Below are 27,104 nucleotides of genomic sequence, written 5' to 3'. Positions count from 1 at the left end.
TAAATGATTTCATCAGTCAAATTATTTTTGTATACATAAATTAAATGACACCGGCGTCAATGACCTCAGATGTCAGGATGCCTGGAAACTTTAAATCAATCAATCAATCAATGGAATTAACTTGTTACTAACAAATCAATTACACACAGGGAGAGCGGACACTCGAAGAGACCTTTACATGACTAAGATTATTACAAAAAGAAATCGGACGTCTTATGGCGTATGGACTTCCCCCATGGTTGAGGTAGGCTTACCATGGCAGGTGGACCTAGTGAGGTTTGCCCACTCACGAGTAGGACCTGCTCTTTGACTCACTCTGAGTCTTCTTATTTCCTCTACATTGCTGCGGTGTCTGAGGGCTTGTCTCGCCTAAGGGTAGCAGTAGTAGGTGATGTAACCGCACCTGACTGGCTCTCACTCTGTGTCCCCTCTCCCTGGTGTACCTGTTGACATGGAAACAGATTCAGTACACGTGTGCTTGGGTCATCACAAACCAAGCAATAATGAAAGCGGCTCGAACTGCTTCCAACAAATCCCATGGATCAGGGAGAAAAGGTGATAGGTCGGCAACATCCGCCCTACTTCCTGTGCATTTACTTTACAATTTTAGCCTTTGTTTAAAATCACATATTTGTACGTGACACCATAACTCTCTAGCGGTAGTATCTCAACTGGTGGCTGGTGCTAGATCAGGCTCGGTTTGTGTCTCTTGCTTGCGACCTCCCGACAGCTCGTGATGAGGTAGCTTCCAACCAGCCAATGCGTCGCCTTCTAGCTGAGCGCCAGCATCAGGTTCTTCGCAGCTCGGCCAAAGATCCTCTAGTTGACCACGGCTGACCAGTTCTGTTTCCAGCCACCCGTAAGGATGCAGTGAAGGAACAGGAGTACGCTTCAACACGCCCAGCGTGCAAAGAGCGTGAGACCTAGAGGCTATGCCAGTTCCTATGAGACTAGCTAAGCGACCTCACCCCTCCTTTTCAGGTGTCAAAACTGCAGACTCCTAGGAGGCGTCTCCACCTCGTAGCCTCCCCATTAAGAAGACCTTCCCTCTGTACTTTAGGAAGGAAGTTCTGTGGATCGTTGCCTTGGTAAAGGCGGTGATTTGGGCCATTTCAAGAGCTACCCCTGCCTCTAAACCGCCTGCAGTGACCAGCACACCCAAGATTCTGCTGAAGTCTGTTTTTTCTACGTATTCCTCTCCTTCGTCTGACCCCCAGACAAAGACCCACATTGCTAGACCCTTCCAGGTAACCATCACAGCAGATGATCATCTACCTGCTTAAAAGGATGCGGATAGCTATGGTAACAGCAGGTGTAATCCAGCAGGACTTTTCGCAGGTTCAGCTAACGCCGGTCCTAACCACTAAGAAGAGGAGACAGAAGAACCCTACACCTCCTCTGAGAGACACACTTCACCTCTGTACAAGCCAGGGTTCCTAATCTCAAAGGGAGATTTCCTTAACATCAACCCGCTATCCTTCTCCCATAGAGGCTGTTCCGCTGGAGCAATGTACCACTTCTAAGAATGGGGACCAGTTCCTGACAGCACCTCCCCAAAAGAAGGTCCAGTTTCCTATAGGTGCAGGGATGTCTTGAGACCATCACTGCTCAAGGAGTTCCTTCCTCCCCGGAGGGAAAGTAAGGACCCTAAGACGTTTTCCAAGAAATCCACGGTCATATCTTCCTGGCAGATCCAGGAGAAGACTTGCAGGACATTCCTGCTGCAAGAAATGTGCCTTCAGCTTCTTACGTTGCCAACCACGACCCACCCCAGGCTCCTACAGGTGAGAACTTGTGGGTGGATGACTACCTAGACTCAGTGATAGAGGACTACTTTCCAAGGGCCGCTAGTCCTACATACACAGAGGCAGAACAAAAGGAGTACAAATACACCTGGCAGGTCCTGGCCTACATGAGGGCCATCAATGGCCCAGATGACCCTGCTTTGGCCCCTCAAGAGGGCAAGGCCACCGTTCTCGACCACACCTATGTCACCCAGCAACCCTCCGAGATTTACGGGATTAAAGGGGGCCAGGAAGGCGGCCTTCGCCAGATTGCGGGCTCTTCCTCGAACCTTCTACCACCTCCTTTCATTCAGCAGAGCAGGTACTATGAGATGTCGGATAAGCCTCTTCCAGCCCTCCTTCTAGATTCAACCACAGACTTTCAGGCCTGCCAGTCACTTTCGTCGCCTTTTACATCCTGAACATGGAGAAAGTCGCGAAGTCTTCGTGGCTGGACCTATGGTTGGGGTCAGTAGGACACTTCATCACGATCGAAGATTGGTCTAAAGACACCACAAAAAAGTCGATGGTGACCTTTCTCTTACCGGGTAGCTGGTCCATTGGGTTTCTCTCCCACCTGGTTGTCAACCTGTGGACGAACTTGATTCTCAAAACAAGGAACTCGAAAAGCTCCACCGACAAGTCTCGAAAGCACAAGTGACCAGGCTCAGGAATGCTACTTTGGAGGACACACTTTCAGGTTGTAACATGTCGATCGGACGGAAGAGCGCTGGAGAAAGTCCAACCAGGGCTCTTCTCTAAAGGGCCATGATATTAAGGTCCTATAGAGCAACGCTCCCTCCTAGAAAGCTTCAGATGAACGTGACAGCAGGGTCCTCTAAGAATGTGTTGAAAAAGCCCTTTCCTGCCAGAGACCAGTAAGGCAGCAACTCCACTCGTGGAAGAAGAGGAAATAGAGGTGGCGGATGAGGCCGCTTCCACTGTGATGGGTAATCCTCCCACTTGTCCACCAATGGGTGGATGCTTGCAACACCGGTGGCAGAGGTGGCTGCAACACGGGGCCAAACCCTAGACAATCTCTGTGATTTATTCAGGGTGTCGCATCCAATTTACTCAATCTCTCCCTCCATTGATTCAAAATCCGGTTCCATCGAGATTGTATACGAAGTGATCCGTAAAGGAGCTGGCCCTCCAGGTCGAAGTCCAAACCATGTTGGAGAAGGTCTCTTTCTTAGAGGTCCTTGATGGGTCCCTCGGCTTCTTCAGTTGACTCTTTCTTGTGAAAAAGTCGTCTGGAGGTTGGAGACCTGTCATCGACCTCTCAGCCCTGAACGTGTTTGTTTTACAAATTCCGTTCAGCATGCAGACACAGTCAGACAAGCGGTAAGATCACAGGACTTCATCTTTGCGCTGGATTTCAAGGATGCCTACTTACAGATCCCAGTCCATCTGTCATCTAGGAAGTATCTAAGGATCATACACAACAACAGGTAATACCAGTTCAGGGTGCTGTGCTTTGGTCTTTTAACAGCACCTCGGGTCTTCACGAGAGTTTTACTCAAGTGTCAACCTAGGACCACAGGATCAGCATCAGTCTCCTAAGATACCTGGACAACTGGCTGATCCTAGCAAACTTGGTGGCAACTCTTCTTTAACACAGAGACAAAATCTCTCATTTTGTCAAGCTCTGGGGATTATGGTAAATCTTGGGATATATTCCCTGCTTCCTACTCAAAGACTGGTATATCTGGGAATGTTCATCGACGCCGGCCTGCAGAAAGTCTTCCCATCAGACGACAGAATCCAGAGGCTGAGAAAGGTGGCAAGCCCCTTCCTCCGAGATGCTCTCCCAGCCCAACAGTCGTTACGTCTACTGTACTAGGTCACCTGTCATCCCTGGTCCGTCTAGTTCTTAACAGCGGCCTCCAAATTCAATCTGAAGTGGCAGCTTAAATCAAGGTGGTTTCAGTTGACCTTCTCGTTCTTCTTCCTAGAATTGATGCTCTTTTCAGATGTGTATGAAGAAGGGTGGTGGGTCCACATGCTGCACCTCACGGCCTCTGGGCTCTGGTCAGAGTCTGAAAGGTACCAGCATATAAATCTCTTAAGAGATGAGGGTAGCTTTTCTAGGCCTAGAGCAGTTCCATCAGTTCCTGGTGGGTATTGATGAGCAACGCCACCACGGTGGGTGGCTTACATTAATAAGCATGGCGGTACCTTTTCACAGCCCCTTTACTATCTTAGCAAGGTAGATGCTAAGATGGGCAGAAGACAACTAAGGTCCCTCTCACCCCACTTCATTATGTAGTTTGTGTCTTTTGGTCTCTGAAGGGTGCTCCCTACAAACCATTACGCCAGGCATGTGATCACCACCTGACTCTTAAGACGGTTTTCCTACTCGCGTTGGCTTCAGCCAAGAGAGTCAGCAAACTTAACGGTCTTTCATACAACATTTCCCATTCAAGGGGATGGGAGGAGATAATGCTCGGCTCCGTTCCAGAGTTTATAGCTTAGACTCAAAATTCGTAAGTAGTGGATCCTAGATTTTGCCCCTCACGGATTTGGAGTCTTCATAACGTAATTGATGATCCAGGTTAACTGTTACTTGGCCAGTGAGGAGTGCGAGGTACTAACTCAAGAGATCCGACAGTTAGCATTCTTGGTCAGCATGGAGGTGGTCAAGAGGAGGATCACCAACAACACCATCTCTGCTTTGATTCGCAAGGTCATAGACCTAACACTGAATCCCGATCCTCCTCCACAGCAAGACCGCCCAGAGCTCATGACGTTAGGGCCATCAACACATCCCTTGTGTTCAAGAAAAAACACACTGTGAAAGGTTTTGCAAGCGGCCGTGTCGAGGCGTCAGACGACCTTCACCGCTCACTACCTTCCAGACTTACAAACGGCCGTGTGGAAGCGTCAGACGACCTTCACCGTTCACTACCTGCAAGACGTGACCCAGAGAAACATTGAGATGTTCTCCATTGGCCCTGTGGTGGCTGGACAACAAGTGGGTTAAATACAGTAGGGTCCTGAATTATGCGAGAATTTGGTCAATCAATGGCCCAGCATAAATGGAAAATCGCATATTTCGAAACACAACAGGAATAATTCTATTAGGGTCATGTCAAACAGCAACTTTCATATTCAAACGTGTTTACTACCCATTTTCAATACTTTCTTTGTACTACAGTGTGCTGTATTTTTCTAATATCAAAATGTTCTTTTAAATAGAACAAACAATTAAAATGTTTTAATAACTTGAAAAAGGTTAAAATTACCACTAGGATGGTTGTAATTACCATACATTTCACCTACACGACCTAAAATTAGGAAAAATTTATAAAGTTTGTCATATCTGTTGTATAAGACACCTAGTGAATAGCAAAACCATCACTATATAGACTTGCTCTTGTTGTATCATTGAAAATCCAAGATTCGTGAAATAAAGGAGATTCTATATCATGCGTTAGGAACACGCCAAAAAGCACACCATCAAATCATTTTTTTGTTTTCATCTCTGATCATAACGAAGAAACAAACTCATTTACACATCTATATTTAGGTTAGTTTTTTTTAGCAACAGCTATCTTACCGGAAACCTTCCATTTGTTTACTGTACGTTCCATTGGTCATAATGAACAAACTAACGCATTAAACACATGATCAAAGTGACAACTAATGATATTAAGAGCTTTTTAAGAATATTATTACAACTATTTTTACTTCCCGTATCCATATAAATTCCTACATACGAAAGGGAAAACCATTTTGTTTGCGTTTAATCAACAATAGCTAACTGCCGCTAATGACAGTATGATAATTCTAAACTGTTACGAAGGATAATTGTCCATTTCATATCCAAAATACTTTTCTTAACTTCAGTTATAAGTCAGTTTGATAACTTATCAACTTTTACCCATTGCAATTATGGAACTACAGTATCTGCAAAAAGAGAAGAGTACTAGACAGATTTTTTAAAGTCATTGAACAATTGGGTTACGGTTATAACGTTCGATGGGACAGAGATGGTGCAAGATTGGAGAAAGTAAGGATAATTTGAATTATGATTGATTTTTAATAGCAAATGCATACACCTAACCCTCTGCTGTAGCGTTTTATTACTATTACTATACCTTCATCGTGCCCTAAATAACTGCTATAGTGTACCCTGGTTGATCAAGAAATTACACTATTGCGGGCTTCATCAGCGAGTATCTATCAAACTTTTAAAAACAAAGATTTCATTTGTTAGAGAGAGATATAGAGAGAGGTAAGAAATGAGATTGCAAAAAGTAGCGTAGCACGCACGAGAGAGTGAGAGAGAGAGAGAGAGAGAGATCAGAGTGATAATAATGATAGTTTTAAATGTACAAAGTGAAAAATATGATACGTTAGAACACATTGGTTCTTATGCAATATTAACTAAATACAGTAGATATTTTGAATAAGTTGAGAAATAGTATAAACAATACAGTACTGTATCACTGTGTTTGTACGGGCATATTTTTGAAAGCAGGAGCTAGACATCAGCTGATCTGATCATAGTCAGAAGTAAAACAAAAAGAGGTCAACAACTCTTGATTCTTAAAATACAAACTAAATTTAAAATAAAAAGTACATAATTGTTTTCTTTAAGCACAATTAACCCTTTTACCCCCAAAGGACGTACTGGTACATTTCACAAAACTCATCCCTTTACCCCCATGAACGTACTAGTATGTCCTTGCAAAAAACTGCTATTTAAATTTTTTTTTGCATATTTTTGATAATTTTTTGAGAAACTTCAGGCATTTTCCAAGAGAATGAGACCAACCTGACCTCTCTATGATGAAAATTAAGGATGTTAGAGCAATTTAAAAAATATATACTGCAAAATGTGCTTGTAAATAATAACCCCGGGGGATTAAGGGTTGGAAAGTTCCAAATAGCCTGGGGGTAAAAGGGTTAACTATTCAAGTAGTAGCAATTTTCTAGAATTTGGGGAGAGAGAGAGAGAGAGAGAGAGAGAGAGAGAGAGAGAGAGAGAGAGAGAGAGAGAGAGAGAGAGAGAGAGAGAGAGAGAGAGAGAGAGAGAGACTGACTGACTGACTGACTGACTGACTGACTGACTGACTGACTGACTGACTGACTGACTGACTGACTGACTGACTGACTGACTGACTGACTGACTTTGTGTGGGGGGGTGAGGGGAGGCTTGCTTGACACGAGCCAAAAAAAGCAAGATATTGAGTAAAAGGATCTTTGTTCATGATTAAATTGTGATAAATAACTTGGTTTCTGCTTATTAGTATAAAGAAAAGGCACATAAAATTCATAATAATCAGGATTTATTAATATTGTCTGTAAAAATACAAAGTAAAACAAACTTTGAATGCCCGTATCCCAAAACTATACTTATTGACCTTCAAGTTCTATCTTCTCCCTTACTTTTAAAGATATAGCATTGAAATTTGGTACATAACTTATAAAGACATAAAATAATCAAATGTTGCCATTTTTTCCAGTTTCTGTTTCATATTTTTTCCCCTATTTTTAGTGTTTATTTTTTTACCATAATGAAAAATTCATACACAGCAAAAAAAAACTCATAGGAGGTCTAGATCAGGTCTGTATATATGGTAGTAATCCCAGGTCTTAATATTATCAAGAAGATAGAATTTGAAAAACACTAATTTTCAGGATAATTTGCCCTGGCGTCGCAAAACCGAAGGTCAGAGGCAAAAATCCTGTGCAGTTTGGAAATGCCCTAAGTCACCTTATTTAATAGTATGAATGTCATAGTTCTGTTCTTCAAAAATGGCATTAGCCAGCCAGCCCCCTTAAGCCACTGTTAACTTGTGGTCTATTTCACTTCATTCCGAAAAGAACACTACATTGAAATATCCCTTTTTCAAACTAGTCACACTTGTTTGACTATAGGATGTTATGACTAATCCAGATGTCCAAATCCCAGAATTCAGATACAGAACAACACTTATAATTATTATTATTATTATTATTATTTTTCAGTTTAAAGTCAAATGTTAATTATCAGCAGTTAATAATTTTTAGAAAATGTAAATAATACTTTTACTGTCATTCTGTTCTTTTAAATAAGATCTATTGGTAGAGGGTATCAGTAAACCTGGAAGGTGGCATGACCTGTCATGCATGACAATTGTTATGTCCTGTTGAAGAAAACAATTATATTCAAGGGCTGAGTATTCGTGAAAGCATTATTGTTCTTTGGTTTGTGGCTTAGTTGACAGTCTGGCTCCAAGGTTGTTAGTAACAGGTGTAAGCAGGTGTATAGTAACAGCTGCTCCATGTCATGTGAACACTTGACCCAACAACTCCATCTTGTGACTGTAGACTATGTGGACCTCATTTTGACTAGTTTTAAAAGACCAGTATATATATATATATATATATATATATATATATATATATATATATATATGTATATATATATATATTTTTTATTTAATATTGCATGTATTTCTAAATAAATTTCTGTTCTTGAATGAGAATAAAAGTTCATTAAAAAATTTTAGTTATAGAAATTTGATTATGGTAATACTGTCCAAAAATTTCTAAGTGTGCAAACAAGTAAGGAAACCTAGGGAAGGTTAGGATAGATTTGAGTTTTATTTCAGAACGGTTGGAATGTTCACTGATTGGTTTCAAGGATACTGCCTGCAGTGAATTCTGGTGTAAAGTTTAGTAAATTTGTATATTATATTAAAATTTGTGTAATTTTATTTTGCTGATTAGCTTTTGGTAAATTTTATTACTTTTATAAGTTATCAGCAGCCTATTATACTTGAATTTTTGTGTAACCACAATTAAAATAATTAGTTTGTCTATTTGAGTTATTTTAATCTAATCAGTTCTATGAATTTCTATGTAGGGAAAACCACATTTTATTTCTATATGGTTTTGTAATTTACTTTCCTTTTTATAGTACTGTATAATCTTTTGGTATAATATGCGTTGATACAAGTAGATATATTAGTGTGGCAGTGCTAACATTCATGTAAAACTTAGTCAATTTTGAAACCTTATAGGTATGTAATTAAGTGTCCATTTGATGAGGAGTAAACTTTTCCCCACAGGTGTTAGCAGCTCAGGACTCCTACCCAAAGCAGATATGCCAGTATGATGAACCTTCAATTTCCATCCCTTTCAATCCAATAGCTGGAGAGTATGCCAAGTATGTTGGTCGGACAACTGATGGACTCATTGCCCTTTCAAATTATAGACTTTTCCTACAGCAGCGCGAAACCACTTATCACATTCCCCTAGGTGTGATAGAATCTTTGGACAACCGGGATATTTTGTTCCTCTATCTTATGTGCAAAGATACAAAGTCCTATAAGTAAGTGTTGTACTTTGATTGCATGCCTTAGATACTTCAAATGTTTTATACAGTACTTTGAAAGTTAGTCTTTATAAATCCTTAATAATTAAATATTTATGATTGGTAGTAAATTTAATTAAAGTCTAAATACATGGCTTTACCTCATTCATGAAATTAATTTTTTTTTATAGGTGTACTTTTCCAAGCTCTGAAGTTTGCACAGAATGGCATCGAAGACTTACTAAAGCCTTAAGTCTCCCTCCACGTCTGGAGAATGTCTTTTCCTTTGCCTTTTACATGTGGTTGGCAGAGGATAATCCTGACTTGCATAATGCCTTGATTGACCCAGAAGGACCCCAGTCTTATGCTGCTAAGGCTGAAAGAATGTTTGATGATGAGGTAAGTATTTTTTTCCTCAGTGTGTAAATTAGAATCCCTGATAAGAGTGGTTTCTCAAAATAATTAATTATAAATTATATTCTATGAATCTTTGATAACGTTTAAAACTCTTCCAGAAGACTAAAATTACCGACAGATCATTACTCTAAATGCATCTTTAACATTTATAACGCTTCCAGAAGACTGAAAATGGAAGTGTCATATCTAGGGTAGGGAAAAATTGCTTTTCACAGGTACATTACTTTATGAAAGTTTTGGTTTCTTTTAGGTCCGACGCCTTGGTTTTGATTTGGGTGGTGCATGGCGTATTTCCATGGCTAATACGGATTACCAACTTTGTTCAACATACCCTCGCAAGTTGGTTGTTCCAGCTTCAATAAATGACAACATCTTGGAATCTGTAGCACGTTTCAGGTCTGCCAGGAGGATACCTGCTGTTGTGTGGAGGTTAGAATGTTTTTTTTAGTCTTCAAATACTATTTTAGTCTGCCTTATCATGACAAGGAGTTTGGAAGGAATTTTATTGTAAGAATTCATGTACTTATACTTTTCATGTACTTTTCTGCACAGGCATTCCAATGGTGCAGTAATTGCCCGCAGCAGTCAACCAGAAGTGGGATGGCTAGGCTGGCGGTCAAGCGAAGACGAGGATTTGATTAAAGCGATATCTGAAGCTTGTGCTTATGACAGTCCAATTGATGGCTCTCCTAACAGCCTCAGTGGTATGGTTGGGAGCCAGTTATTACCACCAAATTCTGGAGAAAAAGAAGCTGTCACCCCTGTGTCTGATATTCCCTCTTTGTGTGATTTACCAGAGGCTAAAGCTCAGACTGATATTAAAGTAAGTTTTCCACTGCTGGATGTCTTTTTATTTGTTTGGAAGTACAATCTCAGATGCTTAGAAGGGAATTTGGAGTATTAAGAGACCCATTTTTTTGTAATAGATATAAATAGGGAATTTATTAAAATATTTTTGTTTTTCAACAGAAAGTTTTGATTGTTGATGCCCGTTCATATGCCACAGCAGTGGCCAATCGTGCCAGAGGGGGAGGATGTGAATGCCCAGAGTATTACCCTACATGTGAAATACAATTTATGAATTTGGCAAATATCCACACCATTCGGAAATCTCATCATGCTCTGAGACTTCTTGTTTCCTCTTCCCCAGACATTCCAAAGTAAGTATTAGGACATAAAAGTTTGTATTTAATTCTCTCTATTATTGGAATGTTATTGTCATGCTCAGATTTATTTCAAGTTAATTGACTTCCTAATTGTATTGGTTTTTTCTTTGTATTGGTTACGCTAGTTTTACCAATGTGTATTTGATTATTTTCTTTGGGATTTAAACTTTAAAAGAAGAAAATAAAGGATAGCATTTATGATTATATGAGAGAATGCACCTTAATTGAAAATAAAAAAGTTTACATAAGGTATAAAGAAAATGAATAAAGGCTAGAAATAAACAGAAATGATTCATATGCATTTCTAATGATGTTCACATAGATTATAGCACAGCTTTTCAAGTCTTTTTGCATTTAAAGTTGTTGCACATTACTCAAGAAACTTTGTAATTAGTAGATAAGAGGGTATGCTATTTTTTTCAATTGATGTTTTCAATACCATGGTGAAATATAATAGTTTCATTATTATTTTTTATATTAGGTTTTATTCTGTACAAATAGTTTATCTTTTTCTTGATGGTGGCAGAGAGAAATTAAGTGACAAAAAAAAAATTAATAAAAATAAGTGTAAAAGTAATTTACCATTGAACATGGAAGAAGTAATTTTTCTTCATAACCCTGTGACCTGTTTACATATTCTGCAGATGTTTTCAGTTAAAACTAGTAAATAACAACTCTGTAAATTAAAATGGTTACAGCACTGTTATTGTTAGCAACTTTTTTAAGTAAAGTACTGTATTGTCTTGTGTACAATAGGTGTGAAATTTTGTAAATGAAGCTTAGGGTGGGAAGGAGGATGTTCGTCAGCTGACGAATGAGAATGACTGGATGTTTCGTAAGTTAGTTTATCTAGTGGCAATTTCATGTACCTCCCTGAAGGTCAATAACACTTCAAAATGTTAGTACTGTATCTTATTCAGTGATCCAATTCGAGGCTTTTTTTCGATATAGTAAGATTTAATGTAATCTGATGGCTTAGGTAGTGACTTCAGTTACCTTTTTGATACATGGGTTAGTTTGATGTCTTGCAAATCAAGATTACGTAATCATTGCAAGAAAACTGTTGTTGATTGCTAATACGCAAGAGGAATATGAAATAAAACTTTGATTCATCAACTTCTGGTTGTTGGTTACCAGTATGCAAGATATTATTTAATAAAATAAGACTAATCCAGTAATTTAGAAAATATTTTTATGTAAATAGCTGTTTTTTTTTTAATAGATTCATAAGTTAGCTTGCTAGTGGCAGCAAGAACAGCAGAAAAACATTTAAGAAAAATTAGTTGGTTGTTTATGTACTTTCCTGTGCTCGGTATTATATAATAATACTAGTTATTCAAGGAAATAGAGGGGTAGGGAGTGATATTAAGGAGACCAGCTTATATTAGTGGATTTTCATCATTTGCTGTTTTCTGTTGCCTAAATCTGGTGAATGTTAAGGTTGTACAGTACTAGTTTTGTGCTTTTGAATTATATATTTTATGAATAGAACTTAGCTGGCAGTTATATATACATAGCTAATTATCTCTATTCGGCAGAATTTTTCTAAAACTAGGCAACCGCCTTGTGGTGGTTGGGTGGTAACACCCGTTAAAGGGTGGTAGGAGGAATCATTCCCGTTTTCTGTTCTTCAGTTCATCTCTGCCGGCCGGATCGACAACACGTTGGTCCGTCATTAAGAGTTTTTCTTCGCTTTCCCTGCTCGGTGTACCAGTCTGCTTTTTTGGTGAAGTACTCTGATTTGGGGTTTTGGCAATCGTTGTATTTTGTTTTCTCTTAGCTTTTTTTGCTGTTTTTCATTATGAGTGAAAAGAGTCATTACCGTATCTGTGCGAATGAGGAATGTAAGGTGAGACTACCGAAAATGGCGGTAGACCCTCACACTGTTTGTTCTAATTGTAGGGGTTTTGTTTGTGCCCTTGATAATAGGTGCGGGGAATGTAAGGTTTTGGATGAGAAAGATTGGTTAATTATGAAGCGCTATGTGCGTAAGCTAGAGCTCGATAGAGTTAGGAGAGCTTCTAGGTCTAAGTCTAAGTCTGTTAGTGGTAAGGAAGACGAACTTAGCGTAGATTTATCTATTGATCCTATTATTGATTCCTCTTTGGAAGTTGATCCTTCCCTTGAGGTAGTAACTCCTGCACCTCCTACAGGTTCCGTATCTACGGATGACCCTCGGTACGCTAGCCTGGCGGCCGAGTTGAAGGCCATTAAAGAACAACTGGAGGCCTTTAAAGGTAAGGAAAGTGAAAGTGCTTGTGTTAGTGCAGTGGAGGTGGCGACTGACCGAATCTGTCATACCCCTAGGCCTAGACCTCTACCAAGCTCCCAGGACCAAGGGAGAAGGTACGTCGATGACCGAAAGGGGGTGAGAGGTACGTACCCTCGGTCAGCCGTCGCCTCAGACAGTCCTGTTGTCGATTCCCAGGCTGCTCTTGACCGTCACGGGAAAGACGTGTCGGATGTGTTGTTTTCTTCACCGAATTCGTCCAGACGTAAATGGAAGTATGAAGCTTCAAGACCTACTAAGAGGAGATCGAACCGCGACGAACGGTCTCGTTCTTTCTCTCCCGGTTCTAGCAGTTATGAACCTTGTCCGTCGGAGGATGATTTCGACTCCGTGCCTGTGAAAAGGGCGAAGCCTGCTGCCGAAGATCCTCCCCCTTCTACGAGTGTTATTCGTCAGCCCCCGCCTTCGGGTCCGCAAGACCCAGCTGATGTTGCTAAATCCTTTATGTCTGTCATGCAGGAACAACTTTTGACTTTAGTACAAGCCTTTAGCCGCCCTCACGCCCAGTCTGACAGACGTAAAGACGACTCGTTGCCGATTAAGAAGTCTGCTTCTAAGAGAGAACGGAGTTCTTCTATAAAGAAAACTTCTCCCTCTCTACGCCAGGATGAGGAATGTGTGCTTTTGCCAGGCGATACTTCTTCGCGATACCAGGGCGATACGTTTTCTCGTTCTCGATACCGGGACGATACCTTATCGAACGATGCTGCTTCTCGTTCTCGATGCCAAGACGATACCGCCTTCCGTTCACGTTACCAGCACGATACCTCCTCTCGTTCGCTTCGCCACGACGATACCTCCTCTCGTTCGCTTCGCCACGACGATACCTCCTCTCGTTCACGACGCCACGACGATACCGACCCTAGTTCACGACGCCACGACGATACCGCCTCTCGTTCACGACGCCACGACGATACCGCCTCTCGTTCACGACGCCACGACGATACCGCCTCTCATTCTCGCCGCCACGACGATACCGCCTCTCACTCTCGACGACAGAACGACTCTGCCTCTCGTTCTCGGTCCCAGGGCGATACCACCCTGCCTCTTCGGGACGATACTGCCTCTCGTCCCAAGGATTCTTCTAGTGCGGGACTCTAGGATGCAACCCGTCTTTTGCAGGATGATGCCTTTGATTTGCCCTTGTCGGGTTCTAAGGCTCCTTCTTCTCTTTCGAAGGATATTGCAGATGTGGATCAGGACCTCGAGGATGTTTCTGATGACGATGATAATCCTGCCGACGCTGTGGGAGATTACAAAGTTCTCTCTCGCTCCCTTCTTGAACTTTTTGGAGAGGAATTCCAACCTGCTGCCCCTCAATCTCCTCAGTCCCAATTTAACAGAAAGAAGGCCAAGAAACAGTCGGCCTTCATCAAGATGAAGCTGTCTATCTCCGCAAAGAAGGCTCTCACGAAGATTGATGACTGGATGATGGAGCGGAGACAAACAGTTAAGACTTCCTTCTCGTTTCCACCAGCTCGTCTTGCTTCAAGAGCGGGTATGTGGTATGCAACTGGAGAACCTTTGGGTCTGGGAGTGCCTTCCTCCTCCAAGGGTGACTTCTCTGGTTTAGTGGACTCTGCTAGAAGGCATGCTCTCAACTCAGCCAAGGTCATGTGGTCGATGTCGGAGCTGGATCATCTCGTCAAAGGTATTTTTAGAGCCTTTGAGGTTTTTAGTTTCCTAGACTGGTCGCTTGGGACTCTCGCAAGGAAAACTGAACAGATGGAAGGATCTAGGGACCTTACCAGTATTATGTCCTGTATGGATAAGGCCCTCAGAGATGGGGCGAATGAGTTGGCTGCTCTGTTCTCAGCTGGGGTCCTAAAGAAGAGAGCTCTGCTTTGCTCTTTTGCTTCTAGGTCTGTTACCAATGCACAAAAGTCTGAGCTTCTTTACGCCCCCCTCTCTCAACATCTTTTTCCCGTGTCCCTGGTTAATGACATTACGCGTTCTCTGGCCCAAAAAGCCACCCAAGACCTTTTATCTCGTTCTGCTCGTAAGCCCTTGGCAGCCCCTCCTTCTTCTTTGAAACGGGAGGAAAGGAGATTCCAGCAGCCCTTTTGGGGCAGGACTACTTCAAGACCAGATTTTAGAGGGAGAAGGCAAGAATCAGGACCAAGATCTACCAGGGGTTCTTTCAGACGCTCCAGAAAATGAAGTTCGTCTCCTCCAGACAGTAGGCGCAAGACTGTCAGGTTTTTGGCAGTCTTGGAAGAGGAGAGGGGCGGACACCTGGTCCCTCTCAGTCATCAAGGAAGGATACAAGATCCCCTTTCTGAAAAAACCTCCTCTCGCAGATGCTCCGCTGGCCTTTAGTAGCCCGGTACTCAGATCCGGGGAAACAGAAGGCCCTAGTAGACCTTGTCAACCAAATGCTAGACAAGGGGGCGATAGAACCGGTTCGGGATCTATCCTCCCCAGGCTTTTACAATCGCCTGTTTCTGGTCCCCAAGAACTCGGGCGGATGGAGACCCGTCCTGGATGTCAGCGCTCTCAACGTATTTGTGGAGAAGACAAAGTTCTCCATGGAGACGACTCAGTCGGTGCTGGCGTCAGTACGTCCAGGGGACTGGATGGTGTCCCTCGACTTGCAGGACGCATATTTCCATGTCCCCATCCATCCGACTTCGAGGAAGTACCTGAGATTTGTAATGGAGGGCAAGTGCTTCCAATTCAGAGCTCTTTGCTTCGGTCTCAGCACGGCTCCTCAAGTCTTCACCAGGGTAATGGCGAATGTGTCAGGTTGGCTGCATCAGGAGGGGATAAGGATATCCTTCTATCTGGACGATTGGCTGATTCGTTCACGATCGAGGGAGAAATGTCTGGAGGATTTACGGAAGACTTTTATGATGGCTCAATATCTAGGCCTGGTCATCAACAGGGAGAAGTCTCAGATCAGACCGAATCAGACTATTCTCTATTTGGGGATAGTTCTGAATTCAGTTCTTTTTCAGGCTTCTCCCTCTCAGGAAAGACAGACCAAGTGTCTCGTAAAAGTCAGAACTTTCCTGGACAAGAAGAGATGCACAGCGAAGGAGTGGATGAGTTTGCTGGGGACTCTATCCTCCCTCGAACAGTTTGTCTCTCTGGGGAGACTCCACCTAAGGCCTCTTCAGCACTTTCTTTCGAAGACGTGGAACAGAAAGATGCAGGAAGACTCCTTTTCCTTCCCCATTCCAATAGAAGTCAAGACTCTTCTGAAGTGGTGGCTGGACCCAACCTTGTTAGGGGAAGGGATCTCCTTACACAAGAAGAACCCAGACCTAGTGTTGTTTTCAGACGCATCAGAGTCAGGCTGGGGGGCAACACTAGGAAGCAAGGAGGTCTCAGGCTATTGGGAAGGAATTCAGCTGGGATGGCACATCAACAACAAGGAGCTGATGGCCATTTTTCTGGGGCTAAAGGCCTTCAAGGACTTGGTGTCTGGGAAGATTGTGGAGGTCAACTCAGACAACACCACAGCTCTTGCTTACATCAGGAAGCAAGGAGGGACTCACTCTCTGTCTCTGTTCGAGACAGCAAGAGAGCTCCTTCTTTGGGCGAAGGAGAACAGGATAAATCTGCTGACGAGGTTTGTTCAGGGACAGAAGAATGTGAGGGCGGACATGCTCAGCAGGAAAGGGCAGGTCCTTCCCACAGAATGGACCCTCAACCAACAGGTCTGTCAGAGTCTCTGGAGGCTGTGGGGGAGACCCCTCATTGATCTTTTTGCCTCCAACTTATCCAAGAGGATCCCCATCTACAGTATTGCTCCCTAGTTCCGGACAGAGAGGCTATAGCAGTAGACGCCTTTTTGATGGATTGGACGGGGATGGACACTTATGCTTTTCCCCCGTTCAAGATCATCAATCTGGTAGTCAGGAAATTCGCCCTCCTCGATTCGGGATGGATGATCCTGATAGCTCCGTTCTGGCCGATGAGGGAATGGTTCACGGAGGTGGTGGACTTGTTGATGGACTTTCCAAGAAGCCTCCCTGCAAGTCCAAATCTGCTCAGACAACCCCACTTCGAGAGATATCATCAAAACCCCCTCGCTCTCAATCTGACTGCCTTCAGACTATCGAGAAGCTCGTCAGATCGAGAGGCTTTTCAGCGCAAGCTGCGAAAGCTATCGCCAGAGCGAGGAGGGTCTCTTCGCAGAGGGTCTACCAGTCCAAGTGGGAGACTTTTAGGGCTTGGTGTAGGAAGCACAAGATTTCCTCATCCACTACCTCTGTGAGCCAGATTGCGGATTTCTTGTTGTACCTCAGACAGGACGCTAAGCTAGCTGTGTCCACTATCAAAGGGTACAAAAGTATGCTCTCTTCCGTCTGTCGGCATAGAGGCTTGGACTTGTCTCGCGATAAGGACTTACATGACCTCTTGAAGTCTTTTGAGACGACCAAGCAGACCCAGTTTAAGCCCCCTTCTTGGAACCTTGATGTGGTTCTTAAATTTCTGTGCACCAAGAGATTTGAGCCCATCTCACAGGCTCCCCTTAGGGAGGTTACCAAGAAGACCCTCTTTCTTTTGGCCTTAGCAACAGCTAAAAGAGTTAGTGAAGTCCATGCAATTGAAAAACAGGTAGGCTTCAATCTGAATGGGGCAGTTTGTGCCTTGAGATTAGACTTTCTCGCTAAGAACGAGAACCCTTCTAAGCCCTGGCCGAGGACCTTTGAGGTTCCTAACTTGACCAACCTAGTGGGTCAAGAGCAAGAGAGGCTGCTCTGTCCAGTACGAGCCCTCAAGACCTACTTGTCTCGCACGAAAAGTGTGAGAGGCTCTTCTAGCTCCCTGTGGTGTTCTGTGAAAGATCCTCAAAAGCCCCTTTCCAAGAATGCTTTGTCCTTTTTCCTGAGGGAAGTGATAAGAGAAGCGCATCTCTTGTGTGAGGAGGAACACTTCGGACGTTTAAAAGTGCAAGCTCACGAAGTGAGGGCAATTGCGACCTCTCTTGCTTACCGCAAGAACATGTCGCTCCGTCAAATTATGGATGCGACATTCTGGAGGAGCAACTCTGTGTTCGCCTCTCATTACCTCAGAGAGGTGAGGGTGGATTATGAGAAATGTTATACCTTGGGACCATACGTAGCTACGGCTTCTGTATTAGGCAAAGGAGTTACTACCTCCCCTCAACCTTAGTTTTGTTTACTTGTACATAGGTTGGTGTATTTTTTATTGGTTGTCTGAGGACTTCGACTTGTGTACAGTCACCTCAGTCTAGTTAGATAATTTTTATCTACTTTGCAAATGTTAGGTGGTTGGTTTGGTAAAGTTGCGGTTTTTTATTTTGGGCAATAGGTAGTCCTGAAGTCTAGTCAGATTGTTGGTCTCACCCCGTTGACAGACTCGAGTGAGTGTTTTCAGCACTGCAGGTCACATCCTGGCTGACACTCCTAAGGGAAAGCGACTCAAGAGGCAGGAACCTTTGAAGTCAGCTACCTTAGCAGGTAAGGAATCAAGGTGTTTATTTATCCTACAACTTTTTTGGTTGTTTCCCCAACGATGTTACTGTCTATCACCCTCCTCCAAGTGTGTTAATCAGCTATGTATATATAACTGCCAGGTAAGTTCTATTCATAAAAATGGAGTTTTTATGATAAAACAAAGTTTTATGAATACTTACCTGGCAGTTGTATATACATTCGAAGGCCCACCCACCTCCCCTCAGGAGACAGGTCGGGCATAGATGAACTGAAGAACAGAAAACGGGAATGATTCCTCCTACCACCCTTTAACGGGTGTTACCACCCAACCACCACAAGGCGGTTGCCTAGTTTTAGAAAAATTCTGCCGAATAGAGATAATTAGCTATGTATATATAACTGCCAGGTAAGTATTCATAAAACTTTGTTTTATCATAAAAACTCCATTTTGTTCCAACACGGAGACTTACCTCGAACTACTTTCTTAAGAGGTACCTGGAATCTCCTCTCAACTGACCAGAGTTTTGTGTAGTTTACTCTACTTCCATTTTCTGTGAGGACTACCCCAGGCGGAAGGATACGTGCCGAGGCTAGTCCCGAGCCAGGTCGCGTGTTAGCTTGGGTCTCGACCCTCAGTAAGTTCTCTGGTCGCGTCATGATACCATCCCGACGCTCTCCTTTCTCAGTGCGACCCTTTGTGTCCCCGACTCGCGTGTCCCACGTGTCTCCCACGTGGTATCCCTGTACTTTCCCTTGTGTTCTTGCATGTTCGCTTGATTCCCTTGTGCTTTCCCAAGTGTATTCCTTATCCTTTCCCTGCGTTCCTGTGTCTTACGTTGTTGTGTTGTGCATAATGGAGCATGCCCGCCGTTGTCCTGGGCCTAGAGCCGGGAAGTCGTGTGGAGCGTTTTTTGTCCAAGCCGGAGGTTGACCCGCATTCCCTTTGCTCTTCGTGTAGGGGTAGAGTGTGCTCTCCGTCGGACACGTGTCCGGAGTGTGTGTCGTGGAGGAAATCCAGTGGGTTCATTTTAGTACGGAAAAGAAGTCCGCTAAGCGATCTCCCAGGAAGGCGAGCACCTCTTCGCCCTTGACGTCGCCAGGAGGGAAGTCTGATGGTGTTTCTCTCCAATCTTTCCCTACCCAGAGTAGGGGACGAGGTAAGTCTGTTGCGGGGAAGAAGCCGATTGCTCTTCCCCAGGAGTCTAGTCTTTGAGATGTTGGGGTTGCTGACTCTTTGCAGGCAAGTGGGGGGCTTGAATATGTTTTAAGTGGGGGTCTTGGAGACTCTGCCCTTGTGCTTGGGGGCACGTCTCGTCAGATGACCCCATGTGGGGTAAAAATGTCCCTGTTTCTTCGCCCGCTTCATGGGCCTACATTTCAGGTACCTCCGCAGCTGATGGCACCCAAGATAAGATAGACTCTCCAGTAGCGGACCCCTTCGGATGGGGACCCCCGAAAACTCCAGGTAGGTCCCCGTTGAGGATGGAAGAAGGCCTTGGTTCCTGGTTACCCAACGTAGAGCGACCGAACTCTCCCCCAGCTCCTCTTTCGGCGGTTCCTGACATGTTTCTGCAACCTTCGACCTCCGGAACCCAGCAAATCACGAAGACGTCTATTCTCCATGCGCCTGTCCCTCGGTCGCGTTATGCAGAGTCGTCGGAGTCTTCAGCGGCAGGTTCATCGTTCTCTTCGGAGGGAGAAGCGCGGAGGAGGCGCCGCCGGAGAAGGGATAGATCCAGGAGCAGACGTTCCCGTTCGAGGTCGTGTTCTTGGTTGAGGCATGGGAGGAAGAAATACAGGAGTAGGTCTCCCAAAGAAGAATGGGTCCTCGTCCCCCGCAGGAAGCTCACGGACTTCGCTGCGATCCCGAGCTCTGCGAGTTGGCGTTCCAGAGACGGTTCTCCAAGGAAGCCCTCTTCCAGCCACAGGTTTGACCCTCGGAAGGACGAGAACGAAAGGACCTCTTCAGACAGGCGTAAGGCTGCGAAACAACCGACTCAACCCGCCCAGCGGAGGGAGTCGCTTTTTCGGATGGGCAGCCTCGTCGAGTCAGCAAAATTGGCTCGACCTTTGGATACACAGGGACGGCTTCCTCCGTCGGGCAAGCCCACGGAAGCCTTACCCTCATTGTCGAAGGACATTTTAAGGACGGAAGCCCTCGCCGACACGGCGGAGCCCGTCCCAGGACCGAGGCCTAATGCGGAGGTGTCTGTCGGGACAGCTTCTTACCGCCACATGCAGGTGCCCGTCGAGTCAGCACCTCAGCGCCAGACGGAGGTGCCCGTCGGGACAGCGCCTCAGCTCCAGACGGAGGGCGCGGTCGGCGACGCGGAGTGTTCTCCAACTGAGGATTCGGCCTATCGAAGGGTTATAGGCCTCATACGGAGGCATCACAGGATCTAGGAGACTGTTCCCGCCGACGAGGATGCCTGGCGATCCAGCCTCAATCGTCTAATGGAGGCCCCTGTACAGCAGAAACCCTCCTTAGCGCTACCTGTGGCCAAGGACGTGGTTCTGGGACGCACTCACGTAGACAAGGTTGTGGCGGGCAATGCCGAAGCCCCCAAATCCCAGAGTACCTCCAAATTACTACAGGGTCTAAGGTCCCAGAGCAAATATTATGTGCCGGAAGGGCAGCGACCGGGAGCCTGCAGGATGGAAGCCTCCCTTGAAGTGTTAGGTCAGGGTGCCCCGGAGGACAGAGCCTCTTCAGCCCCAATTTGTTTCTCCCAGTCAGAGGCGACGATGATGGAGGAGGTGTCTAAAGACCTGGTCAACGTCGCCTCCTGGTTGGACTGATGGGCATCAACTCTGGTGGGTATCCAGGCCACCTACGACTTGTCAAACCCATCAAATCAAGCTCTCCTGAAAGAACTCATCATCTCTGGAGGCAGGGCACTGAAGTTCTTGACGTTCCAGTCTCTTGCTTTATCGGCCAACTGGGTCCTTAGGAGAAGGGATACGGTCCTGATCAAGCTATCCCGGAGAATCCCTGACAGGGAAGCGAGGGCTTTGAGGAGCCTGCCCGTGTGGGGTGACTCGCTTTTTCCCCTGAAACAAATGGAAGAAATCATGGAGAAGCTCATGAGGAGGAAGGAAGTGAGCGGTCCCAGACCTCAAGCCATGAGGAGACCCGCTTACAGAAGACCTACGTCGGATGGACCCTCTACTTCTCGAGCCTCTCCTAGCCAGACAAGGAGAGACGCCCCATCTACCTCTTGGGCTCAACCACCGCAGCCCCCCCGTAGAGAAGCTCGGACAGCACCTGCCTCGTTGAGAACGTCCTACTCAGCTTCCAGGAGAGGGCTTTCAGGTCGATCCTCCAGAAGGAGATAGGGTGAGAGGCCCCCTACTCCTGCCCAAGCCTCAGGTTGGGGGATGCCTCAGACATTTTGGCAAGCATGGAAAGACCACAGTGCGGAACCCTGGACAGTAACGGTGTTGAAGGAGGGTTACAGACTACCATTCCGGGCAGAACCGCCTCCTCTGATTCCAGCCAGTCGGGCGGAGTGGCTAGCACCCAAGGACCCTTTGAAGAGGGCAGCCTTACAGGAGGAAGTATCCACGATGTTTGAAAAAGGGGCGATGGAAACGGTCCTACAACCGTGCCCAGGGTTCTACAGCCGACTCTTTCTGGTGGAGAAAGCGACGGGAGGTTGGAGACCGGTGATAGATCTGTCAGCCCTCAACAAGTTTGTGTGCAAGACCGACTTCAAGATGGACACCCCGAAGTCGGTCCTGCAGTCCCTGAGGGAAGGGGACTTCATGATGTCCATAGACCTCAAGGACGCGTATTTTCAAATCCCTATCCACCCCTCAAGCAGGAAGTTTCTCCGGGTGAAGTGGGGTACCCAGATCCTGCAGTTCAAGATCCTCTGCTTCGGATTGTCAACAGCGCCCCAGGTATTCACGAGGATCTTCACGACAGTCTCCGTGTGGGCTCACGAACGGGGTATTCGCCTCATTCGCTACCTGGACGACTGGTTGCTTCTTTCTTCCTCAGAGGTAGTTTTGAAGGATCAAGGCGTGAAACTAATACAATTCTGCAGAGTTCTGGGTATCACTATCAACCTGGAGAAGTCGCATCTGTCTCTCTCCACCAGGATGACTTACTTGGGGATAGTGCTGGACTCCCGCCTAGTGAGAGCCTTTCCGTCGGGGGAGAGGTTGAACAACCTGGACCAGATCCTCTGGCCCTTCCTTTCAGGGCAGGCCAGGAGAGCCAAGGACTGGCAGAGGTTGATAGGTCACCTAGTATCATTAGAGAAACTGGTCCCCCAAGGGAGACTCAGACTCAGGAGCATACAATGGAAGCTGAAGGGGCTCTGGAACCAGTTAGACTCCCCCTACAAGTTAATTCCTGTTCTTCTGGAGACAAAACAATCCCTGGATTGGTGGCAGGATCGAGCGAATACCCTCAAGGTGATGCCCTTCGCAGCCGAGCCCCCCGAGATGCTTCTCTTCACAGACGCCTCCAAGGAGGGGTGGGGAGCACACCTTCTCGGCAAGTCAGCAAGAGGCTCTTGGATGGAAGAAGAAAAAGCACAGCACATCAACGTCCTAGAGATGAAGGCAGTCCGAGAAGCGTGCCTACACTTCGTAGATCTTCTAAGGGGAAACACAGTGGTGTTGATGTGCGACAACGCCACTGTAGTAGCGTACATAAAGAAACAGGAGGTCTCAAGTCGAAGGAGTTGTGCGATCTCACGTTGGAGATCCTGGATTGGGCCGAGTCAGAACAAATCGTGATCTCGGCAAGTTCATTCCAGGGAAAAGGAATGTCCTAGCCGACGGGCTCAGCAGGATGGGCCAGGTAGTGGGTACCGAGTGGTCTCTTCACCCAGAAGTAGCCAGGCTCATCATTCAAAAATGGGGTTCGCCGGTGATGGATCTCTTTGCAACCAGACTGAACGCACAACTCCCCGCATTTTGTTCTGTTCCAGACCCAAAGGTGGCATTGGAGGACGCCTTTCAGCACAAATGGGACAATCTCGATGTGTACGCTTTTCCTCCCTTCGCATTGATCAGGCAAGTGCTCAACAGAGTAAGGGCAGCTCACAACCTAAAGATGGCTTTGGTAGCGCCCTGGTGGCCGGAGAGAGAGTGGTTCGCAGATCTAAGAGACCTAGCGTGTCTTCCCCCGTGGCCTCTGCCCGACAGACCAGACCTTCTGCAGCAGCCACACTTCCAAAGGTTCCACGACAATCCTCGGTCTCTTTGCCTTCACGCTTGGAGATTATCGAGCGTCTCCTGAGGAGGGAAGGATATTCGGCAGGAACGGCTGAGAGGATGTCGCGCTATCTGAGGCGGTCTACCAGGCGAAATGGACCACTTTCGCGAAATGGTATTCCTCAAGTAACATCAAGCCTCTAAAAGCTTCGGTTCCGGATATTGCGGATTTCCTCGTACACCTCAGAGACATGGTGGGCATGTCAATACCGGCCATCAAGGGAGTCCGTACAGCCTTGGGCCTAGTCTTCCTTCTGAAGGGCATTGATCTGGGCTCCTCTAGGCATATCTCTATGCTCATCAGGAGCTTCGAACAAGCATGCCCCCCACAAACCTCCAGGGATGTGGCAAGAGTATTGAAAATGCTAAGTGAACCACCGTTCGAACCCTTGAAGGACATAGTGGACAGGGATCTCACTCTCAAGACGTTCTTCTTGTTGGCCTTGGCTTCAGCTAAGAGGGTGGGAGAAATCCATGGGTTGTCCTACGAAGTCTCTCATACGAAGGGATGGCGTGAGATCGCCTTCAAGTTCGTCCCTTCTTTTGTGGCTAAAACACAGAACCCAGCAGTCTGGGATCCGAAGTTCGAAGGCTTCTCAATGCCAGCGATTCCTCGATCAGGGGATCCGCAGGATTTAAAGTTGTGCCCCGTCAGAGCCGTGAGGAAATACCTTGAGCGGACGGCTAATCTCCGCCCTGGTATCAAAAACCTCTTCATCTCCACGGGTACAGTGAAAAAGTAGGTATCTAATAATACCATCTCCTATTGGCTAAGACAGGTGATTGTCAGGGCCTATAGCAAGGCGGGCCTTCCCCTGACAAGTAATCCCAGGCCCCATGACATTAGGGGTCCAAGTACCTCTCTGGCTTTTGAGAAAAATATGGCGGTGGCCCAGATCCTTAGAGCAGGCACCTGATCGAACCAGTCGACCTTCACAACTCATTACCTCAAGGATTACTTGAGGAAATCTCTAGACGGGTTCTCTATTGGGACAGTCATCTCCGCGCTCCAAGCGATTTAACAGTGAAGCCCCAGGTACAATCGTGGGTAGCAAAACAAAAAGACACAGGTTCGTTTCCTTTCACCCTTGTCCTTTTCCTTTCCCGACCCCCGGAGATAGACCCAGGTAGAACCTGCACTAGACATGACTTCACAACTTCGTCACAGGACTCGGCATCGTGGAATTTTTTAAGGGTGAGTACTTAGACACTAACATTTAGTTTTTCCCTACGTTTCATTTTCCGGATATCTTAGAACCTAGTTTCCTACCTAGGTTCCTTGTCGCCCGGCTTAGTTGGGTCTAGAGGTCAGGAAGACACTCACCTCCTAAAGTGTAAGTCTCCTAAGAAAGTAGTTTGAGGTAAGTCTCCGTGTTGGAACAAATCACAAATTTTTAAGTAATTTGTATTTTTCCTAACATACTTACCGAGAACTACTTTCGGGTAATGGCCCTCCCTTCCTTGCCTGAGTGCCTTACTGACCCTTAGCTATTTTTAACATCCAAGAACTTACTGAGGGTCGAGACCCAAGCTAACATGCAACCTGGCTCGGGACTAACCTCAGTGCACGTATCCATCCACCTGGGGTAGTCCTCACAGAAAACGGAAGTAGGGTAAACTACACAAAACTCTGGTCGGTTGAGAGGAGATTCCAGGTACCTCCTAAGAAAGTAGTTCTCGGTAAGTATGTTAGGAAAAATACAAATTACTTAAAAATTTGTCATTTTAATTACTAGTACCATGTTCATCATCTTATAAGAATACCATTACATTTTTCCCATCTGCAACAAAATTTTGTCAGACTCATCTAATGTGAAATAGGTTTTTCTGTGTGCTACAAAATAATTTTTCTGACTCATTTAATGTGAAATCTTTTTGTATTTCAGTTGGTTATCGACATTGGAGAATTCTCGTTGGCTTGCCCACATTTCAGGCTTGCTGAAAGCAGCTGTAACTGTTGTGCAGGCAGTGGCCAAAGAAGCGAGGCCAGTATTAGTTCATTGTTCAGATGGTTGGGACAGAACTCCTCAGATAACCGCTCTTTCACAGTTACTCATGGACCCTTACTACCGTACAATTCAGGTGAGTACTTGTGTATTGTACTTGTTAGTAAATGACTGCAATATATATTTAAAATTTTCAAATTAAATTTTAAGGAAAATATCACTAACACTATTCCATCTCTACAGGGTTTTCAGGTGCTAGTTGAACGTGAATGGATAGAATTTGGGCACAAGTTTAGCGACAGATGTGGGTGTGGCCGTAGCTGTGAAGATATCAATGAAAGATGTCCAGTGTTTTTACAGTGGCTAGACTGTGTCCACCATCTCCTTACTATGTTTCCTACTGCCTTTGAATTTAATCAGTCTTATCTTGTTAGTATCATAACTTTTAATTTGTCTTTGAAATTTATGCATAAAAGAAAGTTTTATTCTGTATGATTCTTTACTATTAGATGTAATTTCTCTTTTAAAGGTAAAGTTGGCTCAACATGTTTACAGCAACCTGTTTGGTACATTCCTGTGCAACACGTCCCAGGAACGTGCACAAGCAGAAATAGGAGATCGCACATATTCAGTGTGGTCAATTCTAAGACTAAATCGTCCTCGTTACATCAACTACCTCTATACTTATACACCTCAGGTGGGTTTTACAATTGATTATAAAAACCGAATTTTAAAATTTTGACGAGCTATGGGCGTTTATTCTTAGCAAGGAAGATATAAAAATTATTGGGAAGAATTTTATATTATTTTTAGTAATTACATTTTTCTTCTAGGTCCTTTATCCTTCTTGTCATACTAAAGACTTGCGGTTATGGACTTCAGTCTACATGCCGGAGATGGGGGAAGTAACAGCAGATCCAAATACAGTTATCCACCCAACTGTTGGAGATGATGAAGTAAGTGTAATAGATTAGGAACCAAGCATTATTAGGGTGCAGGTTTGGCAACCTCTGCCATAGAGGGACATGTATGTACTATCTTGCATGTACTTAATCTGTGTAGGGCTGAAAACTAGTCTTTCGCCAGATTTGAAATGGCTCATCTAGGAATTTAAAAAGATTACTTGTGAGTCACTTGAATATATTTTATGAGGGGTGTCTTCGTGACATTTAGTCTCCTTATGAGTTACTGTAATTCATCTGCTGAACCACGGTCATGGCTGTCTTATATAATTTAATTTTAATCTCTTGAGACTGGCCAAGATTCATTCATATTCAATATAGGTCACATTTTCTAGATCCTGGCTGTCAGAGTCAGAATTACTCATACTTTTGGCTATTCTGGTACATGGTCAGTAAGGCATTTCATAGAAAAATTTCTTATTGGCCAAGTCGTTTCTTCTGAAGCTAAACAGTAGCCTTTAATTGTACTGTATTTTGGATTTTCTTAATGTTTTGAGTGGCAGATGATTTGGCACCCAATTTTTGTAAAAATAATTTAAAAAAAGATTTTAAACTTTGTCATAAAACTTAGAATTTTTTGAGGATTATTAACTACT

At 44.8% G+C, this 27,104-nt stretch overlaps 1 protein-coding gene across 11 annotated transcripts in view; it reads left to right on the top strand.

Annotated features, from left to right (window-relative positions):
- The window catches only part of LOC137655760 (myotubularin-related protein 3), a 201,373-nt gene that overhangs the window by 76,382 nt on the left and 97,887 nt on the right, over positions 1-27,104 (top strand). For all 11 annotated transcript variants that reach the window (XR_011046861.1, XM_068389938.1, XM_068389866.1 and 8 more), the window contains exons 3-11: positions 8,846-9,108; positions 9,282-9,489; positions 9,758-9,936; positions 10,060-10,330; positions 10,477-10,667; positions 25,487-25,682; positions 25,790-25,975; positions 26,076-26,243; positions 26,380-26,502. Coding sequence is in view for 10 of the 11 variants with exons in the window: in XM_068389938.1 (XP_068246039.1) it covers positions 8,846-9,108; positions 9,282-9,489; positions 9,758-9,936; positions 10,060-10,330; positions 10,477-10,667; positions 25,487-25,682; positions 25,790-25,975; positions 26,076-26,243; positions 26,380-26,502 (1,785 nt within the window). In the remaining variant the exon portion in view is untranslated. The remainder of the gene's footprint in view (positions 1-8,845; positions 9,109-9,281; positions 9,490-9,757; positions 9,937-10,059; positions 10,331-10,476; positions 10,668-25,486; positions 25,683-25,789; positions 25,976-26,075; positions 26,244-26,379; positions 26,503-27,104) is intronic.

This window comes from Palaemon carinicauda, chromosome 1 (assembly GCF_036898095.1).
Source record: "Palaemon carinicauda isolate YSFRI2023 chromosome 1, ASM3689809v2, whole genome shotgun sequence".
Lineage (NCBI taxonomy): Eukaryota > Metazoa > Arthropoda > Malacostraca > Decapoda > Palaemonidae > Palaemon > Palaemon carinicauda.
This window is presented reverse-complemented; position numbering and strand designations above follow the sequence as displayed.